The sequence below is a fragment of the Mastomys coucha genome, unplaced genomic scaffold (assembly GCF_008632895.1).
Source record: "Mastomys coucha isolate ucsf_1 unplaced genomic scaffold, UCSF_Mcou_1 pScaffold20, whole genome shotgun sequence".
In the NCBI taxonomy this organism is placed as follows: Eukaryota; Metazoa; Chordata; class Mammalia; order Rodentia; family Muridae; genus Mastomys; species Mastomys coucha.
Genome location: NW_022196903.1, coordinates 111,296,048 through 111,310,321, shown reverse-complemented (window position 1 = coordinate 111,310,321; position 14,274 = coordinate 111,296,048). Strand labels below are relative to the sequence as shown.

The following is a 14,274-nucleotide window of genomic DNA, read 5'->3' as shown; positions in this document are numbered from 1 at the left end:
CACGGCTGGTCTGAGGGCTCTTGCTGCTTCCTTTCTGCAGCTCGTACACCGGGATTTAGCTGCCAGAAACATCTTGGTGGCCGAGGGACGGAAGATGAAGATTTCCGACTTCGGGCTGTCCCGAGATGTTTATGAAGAAGATTCCTATGTGAAGAAAAGCAAGGTACCTGGCCATGAGTGTCCTAGCGAGTTTCAAGGAAGGGGACGTGGGCTCGCAGCTATGCTGACAGGGTGGGGTGATGCCCTTAGAATGACTGGAGCAGGAGAAATCTGTCCCCCATTCTGGATCCCCAGGACCCTAATCAGACTTTCCTTGTATATGACCGTCCTGAGGTACCTGGTGCTTTTCGTCATTTTCTGAGAACTCCCAGTTCACAGAACTAGACTCCTTTCCACAGTTCCTCTTGGTTCCATAAAATAAGGCCTCTGATCAGTTTGTAACTGCTCTTTGGCTCCTAGGAGGGTAGAGTGGGATAGACGGGAGCATGATGCTTCATGTAGGAGTCTCACTGGGATCTCTGGGTAAAACTGAGTGCAGAGAGGCATGCACGCCATGGGTCTTGAGAATTTTTCCAAGTCCAAGCAACATATGGGCATCTGATTCACTGATGACATCTTGTTCCCTTGGTAACTGCCTTCCCACCTGGCATCTGCTCTCCTGAAGCTTCCATGGGACAACCCAGGCAGGAATAGTTCCTGGGAGTGCTCGGGGGTACTGGTGATGAGGTTTCCAAGGCACCATGCACCCAGCTTTATCTGCTTCCGCTTTGCGGTGAGGCTTATAGGTCCTTGTGTGTTACCACGGGCTGCGAGCACAGTGTTTGTTTTGGGGTTTCTGTGGTGATAGCAGATCTCAGAACTGCATAAAGGAAGTAGTAGGGGCTCCTGTGCCACACTGTAGAGGATATGAGAACCTTCCTGTATGTGCCAGCACACACAACCACACACACACACACACACACACACACATCTTCCAGGAAGGCCTGCTGTCACAGTGGAGGTATACAGGTATGGCTTTCAGAGGCTTTGATAGCCTCCAAGGACACAAGCTGCAGGCTCCACATACAGTCCTATCAGGAGCACAGTCATACATCGTGAAGGGTATAAACATGAGGAAAGCATCTTCAAGCCAATAGAAATGACCATGAGTGTGTGCTTTTAAAAATGATAACATTCTCAAGACCTCTTCATTGAGCTCTTTATCCTGTTTTTGGAAAGGATTTGTTAGAATAGAGGCCAGCCCCTGCTGCAGGGTGGGGAGTGGGGAGGGTACCCAGTCTGAGCTGCTGGTAGAACCCCAAGAGAAGGAGAATCCAGCTTTGGTGCACAAGTGTTTTCTTCCTCGAGGTTTCTCACATGAGCCTTGCTGATGGCAAACAAAGTTTACAGGATGGAAACTGGGTGTTGGTTTCCTAAGTGCCTGTGCTCTTGGATACTAGCAAGAAACTTACCTTGCAGGACAGGTTCTTGGCTCTGTGCTGGGGAGCACTGTTCTGCCCCAGGGAGCACTATTCTGCCCCACCCAGGGTACCTCAGAGCCCTAGCAAGCCTGCCACAGGTGGATTTCTTGTTCTTTGCAGGGCTGTGGCATGTGAAAGGTTGCCCACTGTGGCTGTGGGCCGTTTTCTTGACTCCCAATAGAATCTCAACAAAGCCAAAGGGTCAGACTGGAGCTGTGGCCCCTTCAGGAGTGTGCACAGTTGGTCTGTACCCAAGACAGAATATCCCATGTTCCCTCCAGAGCTGGGGCTAAAGGGTATGGGGGTTAGAACTCAAGGGCCATAGCTGACTACCTTGGTTACAGAGCTTACAGCCATACTAATGCCTTCATTCACTACCTCTAGGGCCGGATTCCCGTCAAATGGATGGCAATTGAGTCCCTTTTTGATCACATCTATACCACTCAAAGCGATGTGTAAGTGAGGGCGTTGCCATCCTGGGGTGGGGAGGTTGGGCCATGATGGTCTCTGCAGCTTGGCTCGGGGACACTGCTGGTTCCAAATACCCGTTTATAATGTTAGTCATTGATGAACGCGGGCTCTCTTGATCAGCAGGTATTCAGTCAGCAAATGGCTGGGCCCAGGCAGCAGTTCTGCCAACCACAGTGGAGTGTGTAGGAGTGGGGTGTGGGATGGGGCAGTCATAGCCCACTTCTGGCCCCTTATTCTTCCACATACCTCCTCCTCTCCTCTCCCAAGACTGCTGGAAGACATGAGTCAGACAGGGTATCTGTGCTGTTTACCTGTGTACAGGTGGGGCTGGGGAACTCCACTACAGATAGCCTTACCTGAGTTTGTAAACTGGTGTATCCCAAACTACTTAAAGATGGGAGCCCTTGCTCTTGCAGACAGATGACAAGACATGATTTGTTTTTCTAAAGACAAAATACTTGCTTCTAAAGTGTTGTGCAGTCTTGCAGAGATGGCAGATCTTGAATAGAGCCATGAAAATAGGGTTCTTTCTTAAGCAATTCCAAACAATAGTTTTCTGATAACAACCCGTTTGATTTAGAAGAATTGGAAAATGCAAAGAAAAACCCAATAGGAGACAAACAGCCTTGAATCACAGTGGGTCCCTCCCTCATGTTTACCTTCGGGGTCTTTCTTGTAGTGTGCACATACATATTTTATCGCCAGATGACACATGCATTGGGATGTTTTTATCCCCACCCCATAGTTTTCTCTTACCATTAAACGTTTTCTGTAAAAGTTGTAATAAGACTTTATGAACATTTCACAGCATACCCTGAGTTCTGTTGCTAGGTCCTCGATGCTTTAAGGTCGTTGCTTCAGTGGCAGAGGCTTGAGCGTCCCAGCTCTGTTACACACCTGACTGTGCAGCGGAGCCAGGTTAAGATCCCTGTGTGTCATCCATTTAGACACTGGCAGCTGATTGGGTCAGTTACAGACATAGACATCCGGGGTCCACCAGGGAGGCTCCAGGGTCCAGAAAGTTGCTTACTGCTTCCCTTCCTTGCCACAGGTGGTCCTTTGGTGTGCTGCTCTGGGAAATTGTGACCCTGGGAGGCAACCCCTACCCTGGAATTCCTCCTGAGCGACTCTTCAACCTTCTCAAGACGGGCCATAGGATGGAGAGGCCGGACAACTGCAGTGAGGAAATGTGAGTGGGCCTTTTCTGCCCAGCCAACCTCTGACCCTCATCCTCTAGGCCCTGGATGGGAAACAAAACAGCTATTCATTCTCTTCTCATTCTATAAAACCCAGTGCCACCAACCCTGAGTAAGCTAGGTGATGGGGAGTGACAGGGCAGAGGCCAGACAGCCGTCAACAGGCATGAGATAGATAGATACTGGGGCCCCTCACCCCATCAGGGCTGGTGGGCTTCCTAGGAACTTCTGAGGGTTGATAGAACTGGCAAGAGCCCAAGGCCTCCTGCACGATGTGTGGAAGGGAGGATGTGCAAGGAAGGTAGGAACAGAGTAGAACAGAGACAGCCTCAGCTCAAGAGCCCCAGCGTCCCAAAGCCACCGTGCTTTATACCATTCAGCTAATCAGATGGTCCAGAGACCAGGTGAAAAGGGGTGGAGGCGATAACTGGAGCAGATACGCTGGTATGTTCGTGCCACCGTCAGTGCCTAGCTGAAAGCAAGGTTAGACATGCCAGGGTAGGGAAGATGCCGCCTCAAGCACTGGACTGGCAGTCAGCCACCCAGCGTAACACCCACATCACAGCTCCCGAGCCCTCGGCCATGCCCAGCTTCTGGGGAAGCAGGGCTTACAGGACAGAGATAAGACTGAGAGACAGATAAGCTTGGTTTTTAAGTTTTTAAATCCTTGAGCTTTTCATAGAATTACGTGATGAAATCCAATCATGCATGCCTACCCCAGTTTTCCTCCTCCAGCCCCCCCAACCCCCATCCTGGCCACATGTCCCCTGTCAATTTCATGTCTTATTTTGGGACAGCCCATTAAGACCAATGAATGCTGCCTATGAATATGTAGGTGGCTGTGGGGGCATCCATTGCAATGTGGGAATCTTTTCAGTGGCCACACCCTTCACAGAGAATGATTCCCCCTCCCACAGCAACTGCCCACTACCAATAGTCCATAAGCAAGGGATGGGGCCTAGAGGTCATCTACCCCATTTGTGCCAGAAGTTTGTCACATCACTGGTCATGTGCTGGGAACCAGAGCCACTCTGAGTTCCTGAGGGCAGCAGCCATGCAATGGAAGACAGCATTGCACAGCGCTTCTCCCTAATCTCTGCACCTTACATCCATTCTGCCTCCTCTTCCATGATGTTCCCTGGACCTTGGCTGAGAGAGCAGACATTACTATTTATGGCCTGTTTAGGGCCAAAAGAAAACAAAAACAAAAAAACCCAAGCTTCTCTGACCATCTGACCAAGGCTGAGCCCAGGTCTCTGAGTATAAATATGAATATTTTGAAAGTAGTTTGACAGCATGGTGTTTAGCAAAATAAAAATAACAGCAGGTTCGATCCTAGAGCCTAGAACATATCCAGTCATGGGACTTTTAAGTAGGATTGCACATCCAGGCTTAAAGTTCCCTCAAATCCTGTCAGAAAATTGTAATAACCAGACATTGTGTTTGTTTCCACACTTAAGAGTTTTCAGTCAGTTTGTCCTCTACACATTTTAAGGACTTTGCTTTCTACTGAGCCACCTACTCAGTGGGTGCAGAGTCAAAACATTGTCTTCTCCTGTTGGTATAAGAAGAGAACAATGAGCTCCTCCGGAGAGAGGCCACCAGAAGGTGGGTCCCTCCAGAGAGAGGCCACCAGACGGTGAGCCCCTCCGGAGAGAGGCCACCAGAGAGATGCACTACAGTGCATCTTGACAAGTGTCCTACCTCTGGGTCCACCCTTGGAAGTTCAGAGCTGCAAATGGTTTAGAAACAGCCTAGAGAGAGGAGACATAGCCCCTTAGACTCGGGGCTTCACCACCTACCTGTGCTTCCCTCCAGGTACCGCCTGATGCTGCAGTGCTGGAAGCAGGAGCCAGACAAGAGGCCATTGTTTGCTGACATCAGCAAGGATCTGGAGAAGATGATGGTCAAGAGCAGAGTGAGTCCCAGAGTCACTGCCAAAGGCTCACCGTGGGATGGTAGTTTAAGGCTCTCTGTGCTTCTACTGCAATGCCCGAGGGAGATGACTGTGCTGTATATACCACAGGGCAGGCAGTGGATGGAAACCTGCCACTTAAGCCAGTCCTCTTGGGCCATTCAGTAACAAAAACATCTTGGTTTCTAGCTTGTCTTCAGACAAGAGCTCTTCAAAGGCAAGTACTGGAGAATATTTCAAAACCAAAGGAGAGCTTTTGCAATAATGGAATAGAATGCCAAAGACTCAAAGCACATGTCCCAAATGCATAATAATCTCTGAGGAACTAGGGTTGGGCAGTGACTAGGTTGGAACTCTGGCAGTATGAGTGTCCCTTCAAGGGCATCTTGCTCTCCCCATGTGGGCCCTACAGGAGTAGGAGACCTGGCAAGCCAGGTTTTGTGAATTTTAAGAAGTTCACGTCTCCCTGTTTTTATTAACTGCTCATGTAGATTTCCAAAGCCTGGTGTTAGCCAAAGCAAACACGTGGGAACAGCCAGCCTCTGTGCCTTGGTGAGAAGGCTGGCTAATTCTTGGCTAATACTTACTGAGCAACTGTTTGTACTGTTCTTCCTGGATGCTAGGGACTTAGGTAAACAGAACCAGACAGGCATCTTCAGTCACATTGCTCCCTTGGAGGTCTTGTCTTCATCTTTACTAAAAGCTGCTCTTCCTTCAGATCCCAAATGGACACATGGTCTCGGCTCCCAGTGATAAAATACAGCAGCTTGTGTTGCTGGAGAGATGGCCTGGCCAGTAAGAACACCTCCAAAATCACCAGGACCCAAGTTCAAATCTCAGCATCTCTATAAAAAGCCAAGTGTGGCCAGTACTCTGAAGGACAAGGAGAAAAACAGGAGATTTGTGGGACTCACTGAGAGCCAGCTCCAGATTCAGTGACAGACCCGCTCTGTCTTAAGGGGCCAAAGTGAAGATTGGCAGAGCAGGATGTCATTCTCAGGTGTCACAAATGCATGCACACAGATGTGCACATATGCTGGAATTATATACATTCTCATATGCAAATTTTAAAAAAACTTAGTTTTGTTGGCTTTTTCCTATTGAAAGTAGATTTTTCTTACACAATATTTTCTGATTATGTTTTCCCCTCCCTATATTCCTCCCAATTCCTCTCCACCTCTCCTCCCAGCCAAATCCACTCTCTTTTCTGTCTTTCATTAGCAAACGAGTAGGTAGCTAAGGGATAATAAAGTGAAATAAAATATATGATAAAACAAAATCAGAATAGAATAAGACAAACAGAAGGTTAAGAGCCAAAGGAAAATCACAAGAAACAGATACAGACACAAAGACACACTTGTTTGTACACTCAGGGATCCCATAACAACACAAAACCATAAACTATAATTAATATATATACACACATATGTGTATATATGTATGTGTACGGGTATATATAAATACATATGCGTGTGTGTATTGGAGGCCAGCCCTGGTGGGTCTTCTTTGTTCTTGGTTCTTCTTGAGGAAGAGTGCTGGTGAGGGTAAGACTTAGTCTTACGAGAAATTTAGGGTTGCTGTATAATAATAAAATGGTTTCCTATCTCAGTTCTTAAATCACTTTGCTTCAGTAGCTGACCTGCCTTCTGAGGAGGAACTGCTCAGCACCTCATCCTGAAACAGCAGATTTAGTAAAGAAACCTTTGTTTAGTAAAGAAACCTTGGTTCTAGCTCCACAAGAATTGCGTGGCTTTGACTGTCAGCCTGCTAATTGAAGTCGCAGGAAGAGAAGGAGGCACTTGGAAAAGTGATTTTAGCATTTATTTCTAAGTTGTAAGAAGTTACCTATGAGAAAGCGCTCTAGGAAAAAGGAAAAGGGCTTGTTCAAAGAGTGGGGATAGGGGCTTAAGAAAAGGGGGATAAAGAATCTTAAGAAAAGCTGGATAAGGAGAATGTTAAGGAAAGGAGAATAAAGAGTGTGAGCGAGCTCTTTTCTGTTTGTCCTCAGTATTTACACATCTTTCAGAATACATGATCACATGGTAAAAGGTTCATCACAAGTTGACACATAAATTTAAATCACAAATCAAACAAATTTACAACAGAGAATGTTTACATGCATATCCATTAGAGCGTGTGCGAAAGGCACATGGATCAGCTCTCCCTGCCTGTCCTCTTTTTAATCGGGTTAATTTCTTGATGCCCAGGGGTTTTCTTTTAGGTATTTGTATATGTTGGATATTAGGCCTTTATCAGATGTGTAGTTAGTAAAAATCTTTTCCTACATTGGATGCTGCTGCTTTGTCTGAGTGGTGCTGTCCTTGTCTGTGCAGAAGCTTCTCAGTTTCATTGCGTTTATTAATTGTTGATCTTAGTGCCTGTGCTAATGGTGTTCTGTTGAAGTATCTTCAAAATTAACTCAAAGGAGAGAGAATATCCAAATTAACAAAATCAGAAATGAAAAGGGGGAACATAATTACAGCAAACACCAAGGAAATCTAGAGAATCATGAGAACATACTTTAAAAACCTATACTCCACCAAATTGGAAAATCTAAAATAAATGGGTACTTTTATCAAAAAGTTAAATCCACATCAGATATACAATTGACCTGTAAACCCTAGTAAAATAGAAGCAGTCATTAAAAGTCCCCCAACCCCCCTCCCCCCAAAAAGACCCAGGGCCAGATGGTCTTAGTACACCAAACTAAATCCAAGAGCACATCAAAAAGAACATGCACAGTGACAGGTTTCATCCCAGAAGTCCGGGGTAGGTCAGTATGGGTAAATGGGTAAGTGTGATCCACCATTTAAACAAACTTAAAGTCAGAAACCACATGATTGTCTCCTTAGATGTCGAAAAGGCTTTTGACAAAATCCAATACCTCTTCATAATAAAAGTCCTGAAGATTTTATACAAGGGACATACCTCGACACAGAGTAAAGGCACTTTCACAGCAAGCCTGTATCCAACATCAACTTAAATAGAAACTGAAAGCATTTTCACTAAATCAGGAGCAAGACAAGATTCTCAACTCTGTCCATTATCTATCTATTCAGTACAGCACTTGAAGTCTTAGCTAGAATACTAAGACAACTGAAGGAGAAAAGGATACAAATGGGAAAGGAAGAAGTCAAAGTATCTTTATTTGCAAATGATCTGATAGTAAACATAAGTGACAACAAAAATTCCCCCAGGAAATTCTTTACGGCTGGTAAACACTTCCAGCAACATAGCTAGATACAACGTTGACTTAGAAAAGTCAGTCGCTCTTCCATATACAAATAGCAAATGGGCCAAGAAAGAAATCAGGGACACAACACTTTTCACAATAGCCTAAGTAATACAAATGTCCCAGGATAACTTTGGCAAAGTGGAAAACTTACATGATAAAAACTTTGAGACACTGAAGAAATAATTTGAAGAAGATACCAGAACATGGAAGATCTCCCATGCTCATGAGTTGGTAGTATTAATAGTGTGAAAATGGCCATCCTGCCAAAAGCAACCTATCATGCAGTCTCTATCAAAATAACAGTACAGTTCTTCACAGACCTTGAGAGGACATTTTTTTACTCTATATTTTGACTTTATATAGGAAGAAACAAAAAAATTCAGGATAGCTAAAACAATACTGATCAATAGAACTATGAAAAAATATCACAATCCCTTATTTCAAGTTGTATTACAAAGATAAGTAACAAAAAGGAACAGTACTGTATTGACACAGAAATAGGCATATTGATCAGTGGAATCAAATTGAAGACCCAGAACTATGGACAACTGTTTTTTGATAAAGAAACCAGAAATACACTGGAGAAAGACAGCACCTTCAACAAATAGTACTAGTTAGACTGGATGGCTGCCTGTTGAAGAGTCCAAATAGATCCATGTTTATCACCCTACACAAAACTCAATTCCAAAAGGACTAAAGATCTCAACATAAAGTCAATTTATTGAATCTGATAGAGAAAATGAACAACCTTGAACACATTGGCACAGTTTTGTTGTTTCTTGAGAAAATCTTCAAGATTTTCTGGGTTCCGGGTTGTCCTGAGCAGAAGTAACAAATAGATGCCAAAGCCACAATGGTGAGAAGCAGCCAGGACAGCACTGGAATTCTCTATATAGTTAAGTGGTGTAACACAAGTAGCAGGCACCTTATATTTGTTGTGCATGGGAGCTGAGGTCTCTGTATCTGTTCCCTGTAACAGCAGAGGTCCTGGGAGGGCAGCTGAAAAGCATGCATTGGGTTGAACCTACCACTTGGCACACTATGTTTCTACAGGAATAATGTGACCACAAGTGCTTTCAGGCCCAGGACTATACAGAGAAACCATTTCCCCAGCCCTCTACTCTTGGTTGGATTAAGGAACCTCAGTGTCTTACCTCAGTGTTATCTTCCTGGATGGAGACTGTCGTCTTACAGAGAGGCCAAGAAACAGTGCAGGATGGGGGTACAGACAGCGCCTCTGCCGCATGAGCATTAAGGGGCCCCGAGTATGTTTAGGAATGGCCCAGGGTCAAAGATAACTGGCCATCTCTTTCTCTCTCTTCCAGGACTACTTGGACCTGGCTGCATCCACCCCTTCAGACTCACTGCTCTATGATGATGGGCTCTCAGAAGAGGAGACGCCCCTGGTGGACTGTAACAATGCTCCCCTCCCGCGCTCCCTCCCTTCCACATGGATTGAAAACAAACTCTATGGTAGAATTTCACATGCATTTACTAGATTCTAGCAACGCTGTCCCCTCTGCACCATCCCAACTCTCTGTAACGCTTTTTAAAGAGTGTTTTGATCCCACCAGACACCAAAGCCCCCTCTGAACCCTTCTTTGTAAATATCTGACTTTGCATCTAGTTTACATACATTCAGGCATTTTGCAGCTATGTCTTTCTCAAAGGATGTGAAAATAAGTGTCATTACCACACAGCCCAGCAACTTAAGATGACACAGGAGAAGCGGATTAGAGCAGAATTCTCAGGGGCCATCGGGAAGCAAATCATAGTACTTGTAATTTCGTTGCTTAAATTTAACTGATCTGGGGAGGGAGTAAATTTTGCCAGGGAAAGCTGGCTTCCCCAGCTTGCAGTGATAGCACAGCTAGGATACCCCCAGGCTGCTCCTGGGCCGGTGTGTGCCTCATGGAAGCCGTCCATATTCCCACTTCCAGCCTGTGTCCACCGCCATGCAGTGTGGGGCCGTGGGAAAACCATGTGGGCCCTGGGCAGACACCAGACTGCTGCTTTCACATCCTTTGCACCCCACCCCCATCACGATGTTGTCACTTACGAAGCCAGTGCTAAATACTGAGCCAATGCTTTCTGAAAGAACATAGTCTGTGGTGCTGTGGCCTTGCAATGGACAGTAAATATGGTTCTTGCCAAAACTCCTTCTTTGTCTTGGATTAAATACTTGAATTTTTTTTTCTGCTTCCTAACTTCCTCCTTGATGTTTTTTGAAGCCTTGTAGTTTCAAGCTAAGGTAGGTTCTTTGTGCATGCTTCCTGAGTCACAGGTCCTCACTACATGCCTTGTACCAACAGCGCTGTGGGGCAGCCTGTGTATGCCCTCTGTGGGAAAGGAAGCCTTCCTCCTCCATTTTATCAGCGATGACAAGTGAGCCCCTAGAGCGTTCCCACTACAGGAGGCCATGTAGTCCAGCCATTCGCTGATGCTTTACACTGTCCTGGGAAAACAGTTAAGCGTTTCACCAGATCTGTTTCAGATTTGAGACTCTAAACTCTCAGACGTTGAGACTGGTAGTGTCTGCTAAATTACCTTTACCAGGAGCACGTGAGGTTACCCCACATAGAACAGTGTTATGGAAACCCGGGATGCAAAACCATTAATGGAATTGGCACAGAAAGCGCAAGTTGGTTTAACCGTCAAAGGGAGTTTTGCCAAGGCCTTACTGTCTGCACATGAAGTTTGAGTTCTTCAGTGCAGAACAAATTATCTGTTTTCATTTTTAGGCATGTCAGACCCGAACTGGCCTGGAGAGAGTCCTGTACCACTCACGAGAGCCGATGGCACTAGCACTGGGTTCCCAAGATATGCAAATGATAGTGTATATGCTAACTGGATGGTTTCACCCTCAGCGGCAAAATTAATGGACACATTTGATAGCTAACATTACTTTGTGAACGGTAATGGACTCCCAAGGGGGAAGAAACATGCCAAGAGCATCAAGTCCACCGGCCCCTTTGTGCACATCCTACTGGCCAAGACCAGCCTTAGGTGGCAGAGTTGTTTTCTGTAGTTTGTTTTAGCTGGTTTCCAAAATGGTTTTACTTCAAATAGCTGGTGGTCCTCCCTCCTGGCGGTCCGCCCTCGTAGCGGTCCTTCCTCCTGGCACACCTGCCCCACCGGGTGGGTAGTCCGAGTCTCTGGTTAGACCCCTTTCCCTTTAGCATTGGGTAGCACCTGTGTTGGTGTGCTCCCCGTAGCCACCATGAGCTCTGTGTTCACATGTGTGGGGTCTGTCATTCACAACTTGGATGAGAAATTGTACCTGAACTGTCTTGATTTTTCTAGTTGATAAAAACCTACCATGTCCCCAAGAAATGTTTTAACATGAAGCACACATACAAACAGCATCCGTTGAAAAACCTGGCCAGAATGATCTGTCCTTGTTTAGAATAAAAGCCCAGCGAAGGACTGGGTAGTTGCATCCAACCAGGTCCACTAGGACTGGAGAGGAGAAGGGGGCTGCGGGGCTATCCGCGACTCAGCGTATGACATCCTGAATATAGAGTCTTGGGTTTTTTAACCATATAGCCTTTTCTTAGGAAAATGTTTTGTTTCTGTCATGGTTAAATGGCTCTTAGATTTAGCACAAGGGAGAGATTGGGTGGTGCCCTTGCTATGTACAAGGCCGCTGGAAAGAAGTGACCCCACAAGACATAGTCCCCCTGTTGAGCCCTCAGCAGCATTCTCGCATTCAGCGCTGCGTGACTCCTACCTACTGACCAGAACAGGGTGAAGAAGCAGGGCATCTGGAGTGGAGCAGCCTTCAGGCCCAGAATTGCAGGCAGAAGAGGCCTTGAGCCACAAATGCTGCACCCCCAGCTTGCCATTCTGCAGTACACCCTTCCCACCAAAGAGGACAGGTGGGTCTGTCTGGTTTTAATCCTTGTCTTGTCAGCTCATGCCCAAAGGGAAGGACAGTTCATCTAGTCATATTAGATGTTTCCCTGACACTGACTGAGGTGAAAACAAGGTTTTGGCTCTTATAGAGCCTGTGTGAAAGGCACATGGATCAGCCCTCCCTGGCCATTCTTTATGCTGCTATGGTCTGTGTTTTGGTCTCCTCTGCTCTGACCACAACTCGTGTAAGGTTCTTGTCTTTCTGTGCTGAAGGTTGTAGCTGCAGACACTCCACACTCCTCTGGGTTTTAGGGGTGGCTCTTGGAAGTTTCTTTGGCTGTCTGTGGATGTCACTTCCCACGAAAAGGTCACATTATCAAAACACTGCCTGGTCTTCAGACTTCAAGCACTGTGATAGGACTTTTAAATAGTCAAAATAAAATACTATATTTTGTGGGCATTTCACAAACACAGTAAAATTGTGACATTTGATGTGGCTGAGACTGCGATAAGTATACTGGATAGAGCCTTACGGAGTGTGTGTGATATTTGGGTGCACACATAGCCAGACAGACAGAAAGATGAAAAATGCTTATTTCAACATTTAATATGGCTTTAGTTTTGGGCCATTTTTTTTTCAGATACACTGTGATAAGGTTTTTTTATATATAAATATCTCTAGTCATGGGATCCATTTTGTTTTTTCAGATGTGCTTAATGATAGTTTTATTAAGTGCAAAAGTATGGATAAATTCAAATTACTCAACATGCCTACACAGTAAGTAACTTGCTATAGCAGGTTAGCTCTCATGGGCTGAGCTCCAAGTCTAAGTAGCTGGCCCATCTGTGGGGAAATAACACTTAACTAATAACCATTTGTCTGTCTGTACCTGAGGTAGAAAAGCACCCATACTTGTTAAAGTACCTATACTTGTTAGCACTATCAGACAGATTTTTCATCTACATATATGCAGAAGTTACCACATATTAAATATTACTGAGTATTAAGTAGCAATCTGTCAGCCACTAATATTTGTAAGATCTGTTTAAGAAAGGCTATTAAACCATACCGTGTTGACTTGTTTTTGTAATCAAGGTGACTAAGGAAATAATTTCAGTTGTGTAAATAAAATGATAAATCATAAAATGTGTCAACTTTTTCTCTCGTTTTAACTTCCTGGTTGCAAAAAAAAAAAAAAAATCAGCTTGCTGATTTCAAAGTTTCTACACCTAATTCAAATGTCACAGCAAATCTGTTGTAATTGTGGAAGAGCAATAATGAGGAAGGAGCAATGGCTCTTGGTGGTGTCACTGGTGTGTCTTCTACAATATTCAAGTGATAAGCCAACTAACCCTGTGACCCTAGGATTTCCTCCCTGCAGTCAGGGATGTTCGCCATGCAGGTGACCTTCCTTAGAACAAATAGTGGCCAGTCTCCGGATATTCACTGGTCTCTGGAATCCTTAGCTGTTAATTTCCTGAAACTTCAGTAATCTCTCAGTTACTAAAACTTAAAATGTGCATAGTCATGAACAAACATTGCAGAAGGTGGAAGGAAACTGTCCTTGGCCACTTACAAAGCTTAACATACCAGCTACTTAGTTCCTGTTAGCTTCCATCCCAGGCAGTGACAAACGCTAGCTGTTAATACCAGTCTGGTCTATAACTACATTGTGTGTTGAGTGCTAAGAGCCCGGGTCCTTTCCAGTGCACACGTGTGCTTGTAGACTTTGTGTGTATCACCTAGGAACTGCCTTATTCTTTAAGACGAAACTCAGGCCATCCTGCCTACTTTTGCGTTCTCCTACTTGAGTCTGGACCACAAAAGCTAAAAAGAAATACATGCCGACACTTCAGAGGAACCTCAAGCAGTCTTTTACATAAGTATGTTGGGAACCTACTTTTTCTTTTTTTTCTTTTTTTCTCTTTTTTTGGTTTTTCAAGACAGAGTTTCTCTGTGTGACCATGGCTGTCCTGGAACTCACTCTGTAGACCAGGCTGGCCGTGAACTCAGAAATCCGCCTGCCTCTGCCTCCCAAGTGCTGGGATTAAAGGCATGCGCCACCACCACCCAACAAGGGAACCTACTTTTTCAACAGTGTAGACTCCAGAGAGTCATGTGTCTCTGTGTCTTGTTACTTG

At 45.2% G+C, this 14,274-nt stretch overlaps 1 protein-coding gene and 1 long non-coding RNA gene across 2 annotated transcripts in view; one reads left to right on the top strand and one right to left on the bottom strand.

The window, feature by feature from the left end:
• The window catches only part of Ret (ret proto-oncogene), a 44,357-nt gene extending 31,074 nt beyond the window's left edge, over window positions 1–13,283 (top strand). The window contains exons 15-20 of the mRNA XM_031383107.1: window positions 41–163; window positions 1,845–1,915; window positions 2,983–3,120; window positions 4,946–5,045; window positions 9,603–9,750; window positions 11,019–13,283. Coding sequence (XP_031238967.1) covers window positions 41–163; window positions 1,845–1,915; window positions 2,983–3,120; window positions 4,946–5,045; window positions 9,603–9,750; window positions 11,019–11,176 — 738 coding nt within the window. The 3' untranslated portion in view covers window positions 11,177–13,283. The remainder of the gene's footprint in view (window positions 1–40; window positions 164–1,844; window positions 1,916–2,982; window positions 3,121–4,945; window positions 5,046–9,602; window positions 9,751–11,018) is intronic.
• Window positions 1,187–5,331, bottom strand: LOC116099475. The gene is made up of 2 exons (XR_004122265.1): window positions 4,930–5,331; window positions 1,187–3,171 (listed from the first exon to the last, which is right to left on the bottom strand). It is a non-coding gene; the product is annotated as an uncharacterized LOC116099475 (long non-coding RNA).
• Window positions 13,284–14,274: the final 991 nt, after the last annotated feature.